The sequence below is a fragment of the Geotrypetes seraphini genome, chromosome 15 (genome assembly GCF_902459505.1).
Source record: "Geotrypetes seraphini chromosome 15, aGeoSer1.1, whole genome shotgun sequence".
Taxonomy (NCBI): Eukaryota; Metazoa; Chordata; class Amphibia; order Gymnophiona; family Dermophiidae; genus Geotrypetes; species Geotrypetes seraphini.
In genome coordinates, this window is record NC_047098.1 from 27,125,579 (window position 1) to 27,143,124 (window position 17,546).

At 43.6% G+C, this 17,546-nt stretch overlaps 1 protein-coding gene across 2 annotated transcripts in view; it reads right to left on the reverse strand.

Moving 5' to 3' along the window:
• The window catches only part of MASP2 (mannan binding lectin serine peptidase 2), a 46,879-nt gene extending 29,877 nt beyond the window's left edge, over positions 1-17,002 (reverse strand). The window contains exons 1-5 of one of the 2 annotated variants that reach the window (XM_033922201.1): positions 16,935-17,002; positions 13,165-13,387; positions 11,103-11,280; positions 5,125-5,256; positions 4,294-4,487 (exon numbers count right to left, since the gene is read on the reverse strand). In XM_033922201.1, the coding sequence (XP_033778092.1) occupies positions 4,474-4,487; positions 5,125-5,256; positions 11,103-11,280; positions 13,165-13,387; positions 16,935-16,939 (552 nt within the window). In that variant the 5' untranslated portion in view covers positions 16,940-17,002 and the 3' untranslated portion in view covers positions 4,294-4,473. Of the gene's footprint in view, positions 1-4,293; positions 4,488-5,124; positions 5,257-11,102; positions 11,281-13,164; positions 13,388-16,934 lie in introns of those variants that run through there. The other variant, XM_033922200.1, reaches the window with a different exon arrangement.
• Positions 17,003-17,546: the final 544 nt, after the last annotated feature.

Below are 17,546 nucleotides of genomic sequence, written 5' to 3' on the forward strand. Positions count from 1 at the left end.
CCAAACTATGCAATATAGTGAGACGGCAATTCACCCGATAGTATGACACAGGACCTACATTTGTTGGAGCTTTGGTCCTTGACCTGGCAGCTGGGCTTCAACACTAAGAAATGCAAGATCATGCACCTCAGCAGCAGAAATCTGTGCAGAACTTACACCTTGAATGGTGAGACCTTAGCTAGAACTTCAACAGAACGAGACTTGGGAGTGATCATCAGCGAAGACATGAAAACTGCTGATCATGTGGAGAAGGCTTCATCTAAGGCAAGACAGTTGTTAGGTTGCATTCGCAGGAGTTTCGTCAGCCGGAAGCCTGAAGTCATAATGCAGAACCATGGTGAGATTGTGCAATTCTGGAGGCCACACTACCGAAAAGATGTGCTGAGAGTAGAGTCGGTGCAATGGATGGCCACCAGGATGGTCTCGGGGCTCAAGGATCTATCGTACGAGGAAAGGCTGAAAAATTTGCGGCTGTACTCACTCGAGGAACGTAGGGAGAGAGGAGACATGATTGAGACGTTTAAGTATATTACCAGCCGTATCGAGATGGAAGAAGAGATTCTCTTTCTCAAAGGACCCTCAGCCACAAGAGGGCATCCACTCAAACTCAGGGGTGGGAAATTTCATGGCAACACCAGGAAATATTTCTTCACTGAGTGGTTGATCCTTGGAACAAGCTCCCAGTGCAGGTGATCGAGGCAAACAGCGTGCAAGAATTTAAGAGCAAATGGGATGCCCATGTGGAATCCCTTAGAGGGTTAAGCCAAGGGAACCTGTCACCAGGAGTGGGATCCCTAGGATAGTAGACTTGGGGGTGGGTCAGTAGAGTGGGCAGACCTGATGGGCTATGGCCCTTATCTGCCATCATCTTCTATGTTTCTATTTAATTCTAGTCTGCCTTTGTCCAAGACGGATTACAAAAAATACATCATAAAACAGTAATAATGCAAACAGATACTCTCACAAAACAGAATCTACTGTCATGGTAAAACCCAACATTTCTGAGCACCATATTTCATATTACAGAAAAGATGCTTTTTTTAACATTCGCTTAAATTCATACAAGTTTGTTAGATGGCTAAGTAAATCTAAGTGCTTTGAAAATATGCCTCTATGTGTGTGTCTTTGTGTTTGAACACTAAATTACCAGAGAGTTCTTAAGCGTTAAAAGAACATAAGAGGGAAATGAACAACATTTCTGAGAAAATCTATATGTGGCAAAGGAAAATAATCCAATGTGAAAACTGTAATAGTTTGGGATAATGTAAGAGATTTCTTTCTCTGTTTCAGCTGTAACAGGAGTGAATAGTTCTGAATACCATTGGTTAGTCCCCTGCTAGAGTTATCGTGTCATCAAGTGGATCAGATTACCACCAACTCTACCTGAATGGAGTGAAACGTGAATTTAGGCAACAGTCAAAACAAGTCCAAACAGCAGGAAAATGCAGGAAATGCCAAAAAGAAACCCCACCAACCCAGTTTGTCCTAACATGTACAAAGTGGAATAAATAATAAGACCGCCTTGTTTAACATTTCATAATCTATTCAGTAAAGGCAGCTGTGCCCTTATTTTGCAGTTTGATTTGAGTTGGTTGATCATTCCCAACTTATAGAATGCATTGATGCGTTTGGAATTCAAGATAGGGTGCTTTAATTGGTTCCAGGGATTTTTGAAGTCACGTACCTACCGAGTCTGAATGGATAATGCCTGTTCTGAAGAGTGGAGAAACCTATTTGGTGTTCTTCAGGCTTTACCACTCTCTCCCCTTCTATTTAATGTTTATCTTTCCTCTTTGGGTAGCAGACTCGGCAAACTGGGAGTAAAGCTCTTCAGCTATGCCGATGATATTACGGTTGCAATTCCTTGTCCGTCTCAGCATTCTAATATTCTAATAGAACTGACTGAGGATTGGATGTCGGAGTTTGGACTGAAATTAAATTCCGAGAAGACCAAGTTTTTCTTTGTCTCACCTCGTGAGAATGTATTAGAGGACTCTCTTACTATTAATAATAATAATAACAGCTTATATACCGCAATACCGTGAAGTTCTTTTTTTTTTTTTTTTTTTTAATTTTTATTTATAAAATTTTCATTCTTACAATAAATGAATAGCATAATATTTAATTTATAATAATTATAGTTGTATGTACAATATCATATCATATATATTGAATCCCTTTCCCCTTTTATTTGTTTTTTCATTTTTTCTCATATTAATTTCTATATTTCCCTCCCTAACCCTATATTATTATTATCAATGTGTTAAGATATCTGATCTTTAGAATATTTTGTCAATGGATCCCATATTTTCTTAAAATTTTTTATATTTCCTTGTTGTAATGCCAATATTTTCTCCATTTTGTAAATGTGACACACCGAGTTCCACCAGAATATATAATTTAGCTTGGTATAATCCTTCCAATTTTGTGTGATTTGCTGCATGGCAACTCCTGTCAATATTAAAAGCAATTTGTTATTGTTTGCTGATATTGGACTTTGTGTTCTCATTGCAGTACCAAATAATATGGTATCATATGAGAGACCAATATGATTTTCTAGTAATATGTTAATTTGGGGCCAAATTAAATTCCAAAAGGCTTTTATGCAAGGACAAAAAAAAATTAAATGATCTAATGTCCCTACTTCTATTTTACAATGCCAGCATCTATTAGATCTAGAATATACAAATCCTGTTTGTTCCTTGGTCAGAATTTGGGGAGTCACGCTTGACCAGAATTTGTCTATGAAGAGCCAAGTGGATTTGGTAGTCCGTAAGTGCTTCTATATCCTATGGAAATTACGTTCTATTAGAGCTTATTATGATATAACGGCATTCAAGCTACTAGTTCAATCGCTAGTGTTAGGCCATTTGGATTACTATAACATTGTTTACTTGGCTGGAACAAAAAAATTATCTCTAGGCTGCGAGCTATACAGAATACCATGGTCAGACTTATTTTTGGTTTGAAGAAATACGACCATCTAACTCCCTTTTATTGTGAACTGCATTGGTTGCCGGTTGAGGCACATATTATTTTTAATTTGGGTTGGGTCTATTATGAAGTCTTGTCAGGTCTATCTCCAGCTTCCTTGATTAATTCATTTTCTTTTGCTACTCAAAAACATTCACGTAAAGCTCGTGCTTTTTTTGTTTATCCATCGGTGAAGGGTTGTAAGTTCAAAAGATTTCATGAGCGCATGCTTTCATAACAGGCTGCCAATTGGGACAAAGAAATCAAACAATTATCTCTTTTGTCTTTCTCATATCTGAAATTTAGAAAGCGTTTGAAGACTTACTTATTTTCCAGATTTTTGGGTAATTAAATTCCGTGATGATTGCTCGGTTGTAAATTGATGTAATCTTTTGTAAACTGCATAGATCTGCAAGGTTATGCGGTCTAGAAGTTGATTTTTATGTTATATGTGATTAATCTGACCCCACAAGATGGTTAAAAAAAGCCTTTTCATGTATCTGTACCTTCTCCTTTCTCCCCCTCCCCCAATGCCTTTCAATAACACTTCATTTATGGGTTCTTTCCACTTGCTGTCTGAGCATGCTGCCAAGACCCTCATCCAAGCCCTCATCACCTCTCATCTGGATTACTGCAATGTGCTTCTCACCGGTCTACTGCTAAACCATCTCTCTCCAATATGTTCAGAATTCTGCTGCACGCTTCATATTCCGCCAGAATCATTATACCCACATCACTCCTCTCCTCAGGTCACTTAATTGGCTCCCAGTCTGTCTCCGCATATGATTCAAACTCCTCTTACTGACGTTCAAGTGTACTTGCTCTCCAGCTCCTCAGTATCTCTCCTCTCTTGTTACTCAATATACTCCCCTCCAGGAACTCCGTTCATCAGACAAGTCCATCCTCTCTGTACCCTTCTCCTCTACTGCCAACTCCAGTCTCCATCCCTTCTACCTTGCTGTGCTGAAGCTTGGAACAACCTGCCTGGCTCACTACATCAGGCTCCATCTCCGGCGGTATTCGAAGCCAGACTAAAAACCCACTTATTTGAAGCTGTGCTTAAACACTGACCCAACCAACATAACTGTCTGTCATTCCCTTAATAGTCTCTTACCACCTTTTAGCCCCCTCTTGTGTGCCTATCGTAATTAGATTGTAAGCTCTTCTGAGCAGGGACTGTCTCTTGCATGTACAATGCTGCATGCACCTGGTAGCACTACAAAAATAATAAATTGTTGTTGCTGAAATTGTTTCACCCTTCCCCTGGTCCCTCTCCCCTTCCCACTATATTTCATCAACAGTGTCCACTTCATTCTGCCTCGTCAGCAAAGCACATTTTATTGAGTCAGCTTATGGGGATATCAGAAAAGCATCAGGGGGATGAGAGCGAAGGAAACGCTGCCCACAGAGTTGCGGAAATGCCTAAGGCGCGGCTCTGTCTGGTGGTGGCTCAGAAAGGTGTGAATAAAATCTTCCCCACACAGCTGTCACAAGAGAAGTTTAAGAGCCTTGTGCTGGAAAAGAAATGGAAGAAAAAAAAAAAAAGGATTATCAGCCGTGAGAGCGAAAGCTCTGGGAAATAAAGACATGGGTCCAAGAAACAGGATTTACAAACAACCAGTCACTGGGACTAGGAAGGCATCACTCTTAATTTAATTTAATCTAATCTGGTAATTGATCAGAAAAATGATGAGGTTTCACCTGTGCAAATAGGGGGAGATAAGAACATAAGAATTGCCGCTGCTGAGTCAGACCAGTGGTCCATCGCGCCCAGCAGTTCGCTCCCGCGGCAGCCCCCAGGTCAAAGACCAGAGCCCTAACTGAGACTAACCCTACCTGCGTACGTTCTGGTTCAGCAGGAACTTGTCTAACTTTGTCTTGAATCCCTGGAGGGTGTTTTCCCTTATAACAGCCTCCGGAAGAGCGTCCAGTTTTCCACCACTCTCTGGGTGAAGAAGAACTTCCTTATGTTCGTACAGAATCTATCCCCTTTCAACTTTAGAGAGTGCTCTCTCGTTCTCTCTACCTTGGAGAGGGTGAACAACCTGTCTTTATCTACTAAGTCTATTCCCTTCAATATTTTGAATGTTTTGATCATGTGATGGGTTACAGAAATGAATGTAGGCGGTGAATACAGACTGTAGGTCTCACCTGTGCATGTTCTTTTGTCCTGGTGGAGGGAGTAACCAACCCTGCAACTGCAGTAGAACCCACCAAGATGGTTATGGCAATGGTGATCGCAAATCTGTTCTTCTTCAGTATTTTTGTCACACTCATTGATATCTAACGAAACAAGAAAAGAATCCAGTAAGCACAGCAGCCTTTCACGACGAGACAGCTGTGTGCAGTAAGGTTCTTCAAAGGATAAGCATAGTAGAGGGAGGTGAGGGAGATAAAGAGAAAATGGAGATATATTTCAGAGATCTGGTAGAAAGAGAATAACCAATAGGATTTTGTAAGCCAGGGTCTGAATTATATTGAAATGATAGGGTAGATCAAATCAGTGATAGGGTGGCATTCTGGGGGCATTTCTATAACTGAGCACCTCTATGTAGGTGCACCCAAGACTGCAGGGTATGTGTGTATTCTATAATGGAATCAAGGCACCATAGAGCTGGTGTAGTGCAAGCACCTAAATGTAACTGTGACAGACATATCTTACACTATTCTGTAAGTTATGTGCATAAGTGGGAGCCCCACCCATTGTCCACCCATGCTCCACCCACATGTATACCTACTATGCAGGATAGGGGCGTAATTCCAGAATGGCGCTTAGGTGGAATATGGGAACATATGCACATATGAATATACACAGTGACATTGTAAGGGGGGGGGGCAGGTTGGACCACCCGGGGCGCTATTTTGGCAGGAACACCAGTACCTCTCCTCCACTCTGCCCAACTGTACCTCTTGAAATCTTCACATGCAGCAGCAGCGAGCAGCATCTCCAACCTGATGATTGCGCTGGCTTGGCTCTCCCTCTGATGTCACTTCCTGGTCATGGGACCAGGTAGTGATTTCAGAGGGAGAGCCGAGGCTGGCGCAAGCAGCAGGTTGTAAATGCTGCATGCTGCTGCTGGCAAAGATTTCAAGAGGGGGGGGAGGCACGCGTAGTGGGGAAGTATTGGGGGTGGCGGGGAAGATTTGCAAGGGCACATGGCTTGGCGATGCCAGGTGCCACCACCCCAGGCACCTCCTTCCCTCGCTATGCCACTGTGTGTACATACCAGTGGGCATGTGCTAGTAGTCCAAGCATTTACATGTAAAACATGTATGTTAGCTCCTAGTTTCCCCTCCCCCCCTTTTACAAAACCGCAATAGCGTATTTTAGCGCAGGCTGGCACACCGAATGCCAGGCGCTGCTCCTGATGCTCAAAGGAACTCTACGAGTGTCGGGAGTAATGCAGAGCATTTAGCACACCGGCCTGCGCTACAAACCGCTAATGCGGTTTTCTTAAAAAAAAAAAAAAAAAAAGGGGGGTTATAGAGGTGCCTTTCATATACTCCTCTTAACTGTACCCTTCTCTTCCACTGCCAACACCAGACTCCATCCCTTCTTTCTTGCGGCGCCTTATGCCTAGAACAAACTGCCTGAATCGATATGTCGTGCTCCCTCCCTGGCAGCGTTCAAATCCCAGCTAAAAGCCCACTTTTTTGAATCTGTTTTCAACTCCTAACCCCCACTCCCTGCTGTCAGATACCTAGACTAGAGGTCTGCACGGGAACGGGGATCGCGGGAATCCCCCCTAACCCACGGGACTCCCACGGGGACCCCCCTCTGGCCCACAGGACTCCCACGGGGACCCCCCTCTAGCCCACGGGACTCCCACAGGGATGGAAGACTTTGGAAGCAGGGTTCGTCCATATAATATAATGGACACGTCAGCCTTAGTAAAAGAGGGAGTTTATAAGTTAATTACCCGAATAGAAAACAGAAAAAGGGTTCCACCAAAGAGATTCCACAAGGAAAACAGCAGCACAAACACAAAATAAACTGTGGAATTGATCCTGTCAGAAGTAATTGCTGCTTTTTATGGGGATGGGCGGGGATAGAGGTAATTCCTTGCGGGGATGGGTGGGGACGGGTGGGGATGGAGAGGATCCTGGCGGGGATGGGTGGGATTTTTGTCCCCACGCAACTCTCTAACCTAGACCCACTGTATCATTTCCTCTACCATTATCTCCCCAACCCTGAAATGTCCTGTCTAAATTAGATTGTAAGCTCTTCTGAGCAGGGACCGTCTATTGTATGTTAAAATGTCAGAGACCTAGACCCACTGTATCATTTCCTCTACCATTATCTCCCCAACCCTGAAATGTCCTGTCTAAATTAGATTGTAAGCTCTTCTGAGCAGGAACCGTCTAGTGCAGGGGTGCCCACATTTTTTGGGCTTGTGAGCTACTTTTTAAATGACCAAGTCAAAATGATCTACCAACAATAAAATTAAAAAAAATACACAAAGCACACTGTACGCATAGAAAATGTTAATCATCATTCCTATTCCAGGGTTTTTCAAAGAGGTCAAAGCAGATGACTCTATGCACTATCACCTCAGTAACAACCATACAAAAATAGACAAATATACCCCCCTCCCTTTTTACTAAACCACGATAGCAGTTTTTAGCGCAGGGAGCTGCGCTGAATGCAAAAGCGCTGCTCTCGACACTCATAGGCTCCCTGCACTAAAAATCTCTATTGCGGTTTAGTAAAAGGGGACCTTAGTGTAAAATATAGACAGCAGATATAAATTCAGACACATTTTGATCACTAAATTTAAAATAAAATCATTTTCACTACCTTGTCTGGTGATTTCATGAGTCTCTGGTTGTACTTTCTTCTTCTGACTGTGCATACAATCTTTCTTCCCTTCTTTTAGCCTGTATGCTTCCTCTCCTCCAGACCTCATTCCTTCCCCCAACTTTTCCTTCCTCTTCCCTGACCTTTCTTTCTCTCTGCCTCCCTTTCATTTTTTTCTGTTTCTCTTCTTTCCTTCTGTATCCCTGCCTGCCCTTTTTCTTTCTTTCTCTCTGCCCTCCCCCAAGCCACTGCCACTGCCATTACCATCGGGGACCAGGACCCAAACACCACCAATAACAGGCCCCAAGCTCTCCCTGCTTCGGACAACCAGCATTCCTCTCCCCGACGTCAATTCTGCCGTCGGGAAAAGGAAGGCTGATCAGCCCAAGATCGTGATCAACCTATTGGGGGAAATGCTGCCGGGTCCTGCCTTCGCGGAAACAGAAAGTAGGCAGAACCCGGCAGGAAGAAGAACAAATGCTTCACTAACCTGTCTCCCGCATTAGCCCTTAGCGAACGCTTGCTTCAGGGCTCTCAATATGTGCGTGCCGGCTTCCGTTCTCCCCCCCCCCCCCGGACATAACTTCCGGTTTCGGAGGGAAGAGAAGAGAAGCCGGCACGCACACGTTAGAGCCCAGAGCATAAGTTTGCTATGGGCTGAAATCTCCAAGCCGTTGTTTTTTTTGGGGAGGGGTTAATGTTCAGCAGCGGCAGATGACACCTGGGCGGACCGCCCAGCTAAAAGGCCCTAGGGAGAACACTGGAGAGAAAGGCTGATCGGCCCGTAGATCAGGACGGCAACACGAGTCTATCACAGAGCCCGGGATGGGCTCCGCGATCGACTCGCGTTGCCTTCCTGAGCTACTGGTCGATCGCGATCGACGCGTTGGGCACCCCTGGTCTAGTGTATGTTAAAATGTACAGCATTGTGTACGCCTTTCAGCGCTTTAGAAATAATAAATAGTGGTAGAATAGATCTATATGTGGGGGGAGGGGGGGAAAGAAGGATGCAATCCCCATGCAAACCGCAAAGAGGTCAAAAAGTGAGGCATAAACCCCAAATGAAAGGCATCCAATCCAATTAGAAACAAGTGAGTCCGTTAACGATGTGGGGTTTTGACTTCTTTCTCCGGTTTGTGCATAGCAGTCAGGCTTGACGGCCATCAAACAGTTCACCAGGCTTCTTTCAGTGACGGGATTTTCAGAATTTTCAGAACAGAATTTTCAGAACAGACTTCTGCTGTAGGCATTGTTGAAACGCAGCCATATCGAGTCCATTTATCGAGCCATATCGAGTCTACTCTAGGTGAACATTATATTTACTAATTGCATTGGACACCTTTTGTTTGATTTGATTCCTAACTTTCCGAACCCACCCACCCTTTTTTTTTTTTTTTACAAAACTGCGATAGAGTTCCTATTCTAAAAATATGCTATCGCGGTTTTGTAAAAAAAGGGGGGGAGGGGAGGTTATCTCTTTGATAATGGAATAAAAACAAGCAGGATAAAAGTCCAGCAAGAACAGAATAAGCTATAGAACATTTATGGATAGAAATTTCATAGGTGACGGGTAAAAACATAATGGTGGGGGATATACTACAGTCAACAAGAGGGAAGAAATCCAACAAGTCTGCAGTGAAAGTCAAACAGCCAAAAACAAAAAAAAAACAAACCCCAAAACTGCAGAATGAATGTACTTGATGTGGGCACTTTATTGAGTCAATCAAGCATTGGTTTGTTTGGGGTTTTTTTTAAATCCACCGGGGTTTCTTTGAGGTCTTTTTCCTCTGTTATTTAAATTTGTCCATCATTAGATATCACAGGTGTTCATATTGTAATTGTACCTTTGTGAATTTGTTGGTTTTTTTGAACACCAAAAGTGAATTCTTCCATTTATACAGTCAGTTTATACAATTGTACTTTATGGAGACTACGAACAATTAGACCCTATCTTGAATTTACTGTTGAGTCTCCTTGACTATGGCAATATTGCTTATTTATCAATTATTAAGAAGGAATTATTGAGATTATCATTGATACAGAACACAGCAGTTAGATTGATTTACGGATTGAAGAAATACGATCATGTTAACGTTATTATATTGCGAATTGCATTGGTCGCCTGTGGAAGCTCGGGTATCGTTCAAGTTGGACTGTTTTTGTTACAAGGTTTTGTATGGTGCAGACCCTACTTATCTGGCTAATAGTTTTTCCATAGCTATGCACAAATGCAGTAGAAAAACTCATGCTCTGTTAAATTTCCCTTCTGTAAAAGGTTGTAAAAGCAAGAAATTCCTAAATCACTCTTTAGCATCTCAGGCAACTTCTCATGAAAAAGAATTTCTATCATTGTTGCTCGCAGCCGTTTCTTACAGACATTTTAGAAAACAGCTAAAAACCTATCTTTTCTCCAAATACTAGCTGGCTCATTCAAATATACAATTGTGTTTAATGTTTATAATCTTTTGTAAACCGCGTAGAACTTTTTGATAACGCGGTATATAAGTATAATGTTATATCAAAAATGTCCTCCACATGTCTTGTGAATGAGGTGACTGCATTGAGCAGCCTAGTATCTGTGTATGAAGTACAGTGGTACCTCGGTTTATGAGTGCACCGGTTTGCGAGTGTTTTGCAAGACGAGCAAAACATTCGAAAATTTGGTGCCTCGTAAACCGAGCTTGCCTCGCTGTACGAGCGCCCCCCCCCCCGAGAACCGGCACCCTCCCCCCCCCGCCACCACCTGAGATCCCCCAACCCACCCGAACCCTCTTCTTACTTCCCTCCGCATCGTCATCGCCGGCATCAGCATCTCCTGTGGCCGAAAATCTTCTTCCTGTGCCGGGCCTTGAGCATGCGCGCATGCTCAAGGCCTGAGAGTTCACGAACTCTCAGGCCTTGAGCATGCGCACATGCTCAAGGCTCGGCACAGGAAGAAGATTTTCGGCCACAAGACATGCTGATGCTGGCGATGCCGATGCGGAGGGAAGTAAGAAGAGGGTTCGGGTGGGTTGAGGGATCTCAGGTGGCGGCGGGGGGTGCCGGATCGCGGGGGGGAGGGTGCCCATTCACAGGGGGGGGGCCTTCGGAGGGAGCAATGCCGGTTCTCGTGGGGGGGGGGAAGGTTTGGGGTGGGAACATATCAAAGCAAGTTTCCCTTACTTCCTATGGGGAAACTTGCTTTGATATACGAGCATTTTGGATTACGAGCATGCTCCTGGAACGGATTATGCTCGTAATCCAAGGTACCACTGTATATACATTTTTAAAATAAATATTTACTCTTTCTCCTTTCCTCCCAAACTATTCAAAAAGACATTCTTTCTTGTACCTTTTGCAGCGTAGAAAGCCTCAAAGCCAATGACTTTCTTCTCGTTGGAATAGTCTGATCTAAACATCAGTGTTAGGGTGTTGTCCACGGAGTAGAATATTTTGGTGCCAGGAGCTTCCTCTGTATCGGTGCTCTCCCTTCCACAAAGAGTAGCAAGCTTCCTGCTTCCAGAGCTGATCTGAAATCATGGAGGATTTATATGAATCATCTGTGTTATCTGGCACTGAAGCCTAATGTTAACTGACAGAACAGAGAAAGAGCCATCCGAACCTGAAGACAGAGTGGGGCAGAAGAACCGCACAGGGAATCTACTGTGGAAACAAAAGAACTGAGACAGGGACGTGCCGAAGATGAACCAAGAGCAAAAGAGGGGATGGACAGTACCAAAGAAGCATCAGAAATATGGAAGGGTAGAAAGAGGCATTCAACTCTGACAAATCTTTTCACTGGGTAGCCGAATGGATAAAGTTTCCAAGTTTATTTACATTTTAATATACCGACCATCAAATAGAGGGAAGGGGTAAAACGCGGACCTCACGGACCTCGCGGATCTAAACCCGCACGTCCTTAAAAATCTGAGATCCGTGCCGCTCCAGCACTAGCACTAGTCTCTGGCTCTGACAGACCTCGGTGACAATTTAGCGCTGACGGATCCGTCTCAGCATAGGGAGGGAGATGTATTAGGATCCGTCAGCGCTAAAATGTCACCGAGGTCTGTCAGAGCCAGAGACTAGTGCTAGTGCTGGAGCGGGCTCTAAAACGAATCCTTTAAACTGGTTTCCTGCAGCCCCAGTAAATCGGCTCTGACAGACCTCGGTGACATTGTAGCGCTGACGGATCCTAATACTTTCCCCTCCCTATGCTGAGACGGATCCGTCAGCGCTAAATTGTCACTGAGGTCTGTCAGAGCCAGAAACTAACTACAAGCGGCACGGACCTCAGATTTTTAAGGACGTTCGGGTTTAGATCCGTGAGGTCCGTCAGGTCCGTGTTTTACCCCTTCCCTCAAACAGATATCTGGACGGTTTACAGTTGCTAAAATTAGAGATTAAATAAATAAATTAAAAAGTAAAATGGGCAGAGTCGGTCCACCCTGGTAATAACATGCTTGAGTGAGATGGATAAAATGTTGATAATGAGGATTTACTTCAAAAATAGGCTAATGAAATTTTGTGGGGATTTGGTTAGGATTTTTCCAGATGTATCCAGGACCACTCAAATGAGGAGGAAAGAATTTCTGAAATTGAAGGATAGAGTTTTGGCCCTGGAAGCATCTTTCTATCTGAAATTTCCCCTGTGAATGTCTCATTAAGCTACAGGTTGTTGAGTACGCTTTTTGGGATCCTATACAATTACAACAATTTTTGGTTGCAAGAGAACAGAAATGAGATTTGTTTCAGTTAGCTGAGAATATGAGGAGAATTTAGATTAACAATATCCTATTTTAAGGAATGATTCAAGGTTCTGTAGTTTGAATGGAGAATTATTGTCCTTTATTTTCCTGAATTTATTTGATAGAAATAGCAATATGTGCTCCCCATTAATGTGGGCTTAGAAGGAATTATGTAAGTATAGTTTGATTATGTATTGATTTATTTACTTATTTTCCTTTTTTCCTTTGGAATTATTGGATATTGTAAATGTATTCAAAATTTATAAATAATAAAAAAAAAAAAGTAAAATGGGGCAATATAATGGCAGGGCCTAGACAAAGATATAAGAACATAAGAATTGCCGCTGCTGGGTCAGACCAGTGGTCCATCCTGCCCTGCAGTCTGCTCACGCGTCGGCCCCCAGGGGGCGATGAAAATTCAAATTACATCGAAGTCAAAATGAAAATAAGAGGGAGGTATTACAGGAGGGGAGAGAATGAATAGGGAGGGGGGTCACTTCTTAAAAGTGATTCTTTATTGTTTGACCGTTGCTATGCTGTATGCGTATCAGACCAAATACACACGCATGCAAATTTTGTTCTCCAGAACCGTCCTCCACACAACTCGGGCCCATTCACACAAACAGAAAGCAGGAACTGAGGCATCCAAATCCCTTCCCCAAACATCACCTTCACATAGTCATATTCACACATGTATGACAACTCCAGGTCGAAGTACGTGAAATAGATTTTGATGATGTATCCTTTGGGCACAGTGATGTTCCAGGTATTCTTCATTTCATTTGGATAAAATTCTGGAAAGCCAGGGGAGACAATCCTGCCATGCATTTCTGTCAACCGAATTATGTCTGCACCAGAGCACAGGGTGACGAAGAAGAGACACAGCCACGGCCTGTTCACAAGAGAAAGCACACGGGAAAGAAAAAGCAGTGCAGAAATGATAGTGCGTGACCACGGATAAAGACCGTGCGAGGCGCCGCTGAAAAGTTCTCAGTCCAACCAAAAAGAGAACTGTATTGCATTTATTCTACTTGTACGTGAGGCACTTTGGACTTCACTTCCTATCCCGAACGGGCTCCCAATCTAAACTAAAGTGCCTAAGAGAAAAAGAACATCATTCATATATTCAAAGATAAAAATAGAAAGAAGTTGGGAAGGAAGAAGGAGCTCTAGAGAGATGCAAAGAACCAGGGAAGTGAAGCACTTTTCTTGACATTTTTCATTTCATATCAGTGAAATGAAAAGTATAAAAAATGTGGAATAACTTGTAATTGTCATGGCTCCACATTATTCTCTTCTTGGTTGGGCTGAGAACTTTTCAGTGGTCCCTCCTATTGTGATGTCACAATGCCTCATTCCACCAATGCCTAAGAGCCAACCTTATGGGTGATGTCACAATGGTTTGGTTTCCCTATACTTGTGCTCATTTACTAGATTCTTGGTTGGGCTAAGAACTTTTCAGCGGTTCCTCCTATTGTGATGTCACAATGCCTCATTCCACCAATGCCTAAGAGCCAACCTTATGGGTGATGTCACAATGGTTTGGTTTCCCTATACTTGTGCTCATGTACTAGATTCTTGGTTGGGCTGAGAACTTTACAGCGGTTCCTCCTATTGTGATGTCATAATGCCTCATTCCATCAGTGCCTAACAGCCAGCCTTATGGGTGATGTCACAATGGCTTGGTTTCCCTATACTTGTGCCCATTTACTAGACGCATTTGTCGCATTGAAATAAAAAATGTCAAGAAAAGTGTGCAATAACTTGTAAGTTTCATGGCTGCACATCATTCTCTTTGTGGTTGGGCTGAGAACCCCTCAGTGGCCCCCTCGTATGCTCCATCTAATGTGCTCCTATGGTCTGATTTACTTTGTGATACTATAGGCCAGTGGTTCTCAACCCAGGCCTCAGAACACAGAATCTGGCTTTCAGGATACCCACAATAATTATGAATACAATGCTGTCTATGGTGTGCCTAAGGACTAGGTAAAGACCCCACCCCCTCCATAAATCAAGCACTCAGTGGCATAGTGAAGGTGAGAAGCACCCGGGGTGGTGGCGACCCTCCCCCTGCCCTCATCTCTGCCCCCAATCCTGCCGTGCGCACCCCCTTCCCTTCCCCTGTGCCTCTAGTTGAAGTCGTTGTTCGCATTGGTCAACAACCTTCTCATGACCCCTTCTACTCTCCCTCTGATGTCACTTCCTATACGTGGCACCCAGAAGTCAGCGGGAGAGCCGATGGGGTCATGAAGAGCACGTTGTTGACCGCCACATACAACAACTTCAACTAGAGATATGGGGGAAGGGAAGGGGACACGCATGTGGAGGAGAGGAATGGGAAGAGGCAGGGGGCGGAGAGGAGGAGGGTTTCCAGCACCCCATCAACATGGCGCCCGGGGTGGACCACCCCCTTCGCCTACCCTTTACTAGGTGTGCGGATCTCTTTTCTACTTCCAAAGATTTTGAGAATCCGCAGCCCAATCAGACCCCTCTCCCCCCTCCCTCCCCCATTGAATCTCTTGCACTCTCTCAATTTCCCGCTTTCTTGCTTTCCTTCCTCCATACTGTCCCGTGCACAAGCAATTTTTGTTCTTAATTCATTTGAGTTGGGGTTTTTTTTAAATTGGTCATTTATTGGTCAATTTGTTTAAAATTAAAAATATATATACAAACAGCAAATTAATTTTGGGGGAAAAAAATGAAAATACAATAAAAAATTTTTTTAAAAAAGCCAGCTCATTGGCCCCTGCTCCTGCTGTGAAAGAAAGCATGGTAAAATAAATGACGCTGGCTAATCAGAGGCCAGTGTCACTTTGGAATATATGCTGACCACAATGAAGCCAGCACCATGTTATTGTATGGCAGGATATTCAAAGGTCGGCAGGCCTGAAACGGCTGGGGATTGCTGCTTCCCTGTGAAAAGCTCATGGGCTCTCAGATAAGGAAGAGGGTTAGGGTCTTTGGAGGCAGCTGAGTGGGAACCCTGGAGGTCTTCACTGCAGACATAGGACCTAATTCTTAAAATAACAATCAACAAATTGTTTATTTGGTTTTGTTTCTTTCTGTGAAGACGAGTGTGGTATAGTGGTTCAAAGCCCACACTTCTCCCTGTGACCCTGAGTAAGTCACTTAACCTCCACTGCCCCAGGTGCATTGGACAGACTGTGTGAGCCCACTGGGACAGAGAGGGAAATGCTTGAAAACATTCTGAGCTCCTTTGAGAGGAGGAGCTAAATAATCAAATAAATCAATACCATTTTAAAACAAGATCAAATGAAAAGGACATTTCAATTTTTGTTTCAAAGTAAATCCCACCCACATCGCTTGCTCTTCTTCATTAGCCTTTCTCTGCTCCCAGCCTTTTCACATCTTCCATCCCACTAATCTGTGCCTGTGTCTTCCGATCATGTTCCTCCCGCTCCTCCCTCTTTCCTCCATGGTTTAGTTCAGGGAACTCAAAGTCCCTCCTTGATCTCATGCATATTCATTGCGGAAATCCTGAAAATCCAACTGGATTGCGGCCCTCAAGGCCCTAACCCATCAAGCTAGTCTTCCTCCCCCCCTCCCCCCAGCTCTCATATTGCCCACCCCAGCCCTTCCAATCTCTCACCCAGTTTTTCTCTACCTCTAACCTAGAACCTCTTTCTTCCAGGCCCTATCAGTGTCTTCCTCCCAGCACCTCCATTCCAGTATGTTTCAGTCCAGCCCCATCAGTCTCTCTCCCCCCCCCCCTACTCTTCCAGTATCTCATTTTCCTCCAGCCCCATCAGCATCTCATGCCCTACCCTTCTCAATCTTAGACCTTTATTTATTTTTAAGTTCAATACATTTCTCTTTTTGAGAAAATTTACAAATCTTGAAACATTAAAAGTCAGGATAGTGAATCCCATAACAACTGGCATCAAGTCTATGGACAGTACAATGAACAAGCAGCGCGGATGTACATAAAATCAGTTTGACAAATATACGTAACCCATTCGACCCTTGAGGCTTAAGTAGAGCCTTTATTTTTAATTGTACTTTGATAGGTCGACCTTCCTTTGTCATTTTTTTTTTCTTTAACTTTTCCTGTCTTTAATCATTCTCTTTTCTTCTTCTTTTTTTTTGTGTCACTCTTCTGAAACTTGAAAGCCTAAAGTTAAGCGCCTATTATACATCTATCATGCTTAGGCACCTATTACAGAAGCTTAGGCAACTGTAATGTAGGCCTGGCTTTTAAAGGCCTGCATTAAAGGCACCTAAGACCTTTAGTGGTACCTAAGTCCTTCTCCGCCCTAAATACGCCTACTTTGGACTTAGGTGCTGTCGGGTGCCAAGCGATAGGTGCCTATCTTTTGTAGAATTGTGCCTAAGAAGATAGGTGCAAACCCAATTAACTGAAGCCAATTTACCAATTTGGTATTTTCCCCCCTCATTGACCAGTGCTGTGAACTTCTCACCTCATCTTTCTTGCAGCGATCGCTCTCCTGTCTGTAGCCCGCACTGCTTTGCTCTTGGGCACTTTTAGGCAGGTTGTTTGCTTTTGGGTCACCCATGTTGGCTTGTGCAAAGATTAAAGTCTAATGATAAGTTCAAGGCTTCAGCCACATAGCCCAGTGAAGAACAGAATAATGCGCCCGTTGTTTTCAGCTCAGGAAGGCGAGGGAAATAAATCCTACTCTCCGTAACTTTTCCCAAATCTTTCAGCTGTTCCTAGCTTTGCGTTTCCTTTTTCTTTGGGGGGGGGTGTTTGTTGTTGTTGCTCCACTGATCCTTTTGTTTCTCCACCTCCACATCATGTCGCATTTATATAGGAGGGGGTGCTGAAAAGTTCTCAGCCCAACCAACCGGCTTCCTAGACTCTGAGCGTTATTTTTGCCACAGTAGCTGAAAAGAGTGTTATCTTATTTGGTTAAGTGCCAATTTGCAGAAAATAAATTCTATGTTTTGACATCGTTTCAGATCATTGATTGAACCATATCCACGTCAGTCTCTTCTTGGTTGGGCTGACAACTTTTCAGTACCCCCTCGTTAGGGAAAATTTATCCAAACTCTGTATTTTGGGACAATGC